The 452-nt window shown below is 70.4% G+C and overlaps 1 protein-coding gene across 1 annotated transcript in view; it reads right to left on the reverse strand.

The window, feature by feature from the left end:
- Nucleotides 1-449, reverse strand: part of PEX1 (peroxisomal biogenesis factor 1) — a 23,970-nt gene extending 23,521 nt beyond the window's left edge. The window contains 1 exon segment of the mRNA XM_010189782.1: nucleotides 321-449. Within this exon segment, the coding sequence (XP_010188084.1) occupies nucleotides 321-449 (129 nt within the window).
- Nucleotides 450-452: the final 3 nt, after the last annotated feature.

Raw genomic sequence — 452 nt, forward strand, 5'->3', positions numbered from 1 at the left:
CCCGCGGGGGGCCCCCCGGCCCCCGCCGCAAGAGGCTGGGCCTCTCCGTTGCTATGGTCACAAAGCAGCTGCGTCTCCGAGATGGGCATGTCCCCCGACTGTGTGTGTGGGGGGGTAGGGTGTCCCCCCAAATCGCGCGCGCTCTGTCACCATAGCAACACCAGAGCCTGTGGTGGGGAGGGCTGAGGCGCGAGGGCAGGGAGGAGGGCTCTTCTTGTCACCGTAGCAACGGATGCCGAGGGGGGAGATGGTGCTCTCCCATAATCCTCTCCGACCGAGGCGCCCCTCCGCCCAGGCCCCGAGCGGAGCCGCCCCGGTACCTGCTGCAAGCGGAGGTGAGAGGCCAACACGGGAGACAAGTGGAGGAAGCAGTCCCGGGTCCCGCTCAGGACGCCCGTCACCGCGGCGGCTCCGGCTCCCCCTCCGCCGGGGTTGCCGCTGCCCCACATGTC

This window comes from Mesitornis unicolor, unplaced genomic scaffold, assembly GCF_000695765.1.
Source record: "Mesitornis unicolor isolate BGI_N332 unplaced genomic scaffold, ASM69576v1 scaffold37878, whole genome shotgun sequence".
NCBI lineage: Eukaryota > Metazoa > Chordata > Aves > Mesitornithiformes > Mesitornithidae > Mesitornis > Mesitornis unicolor.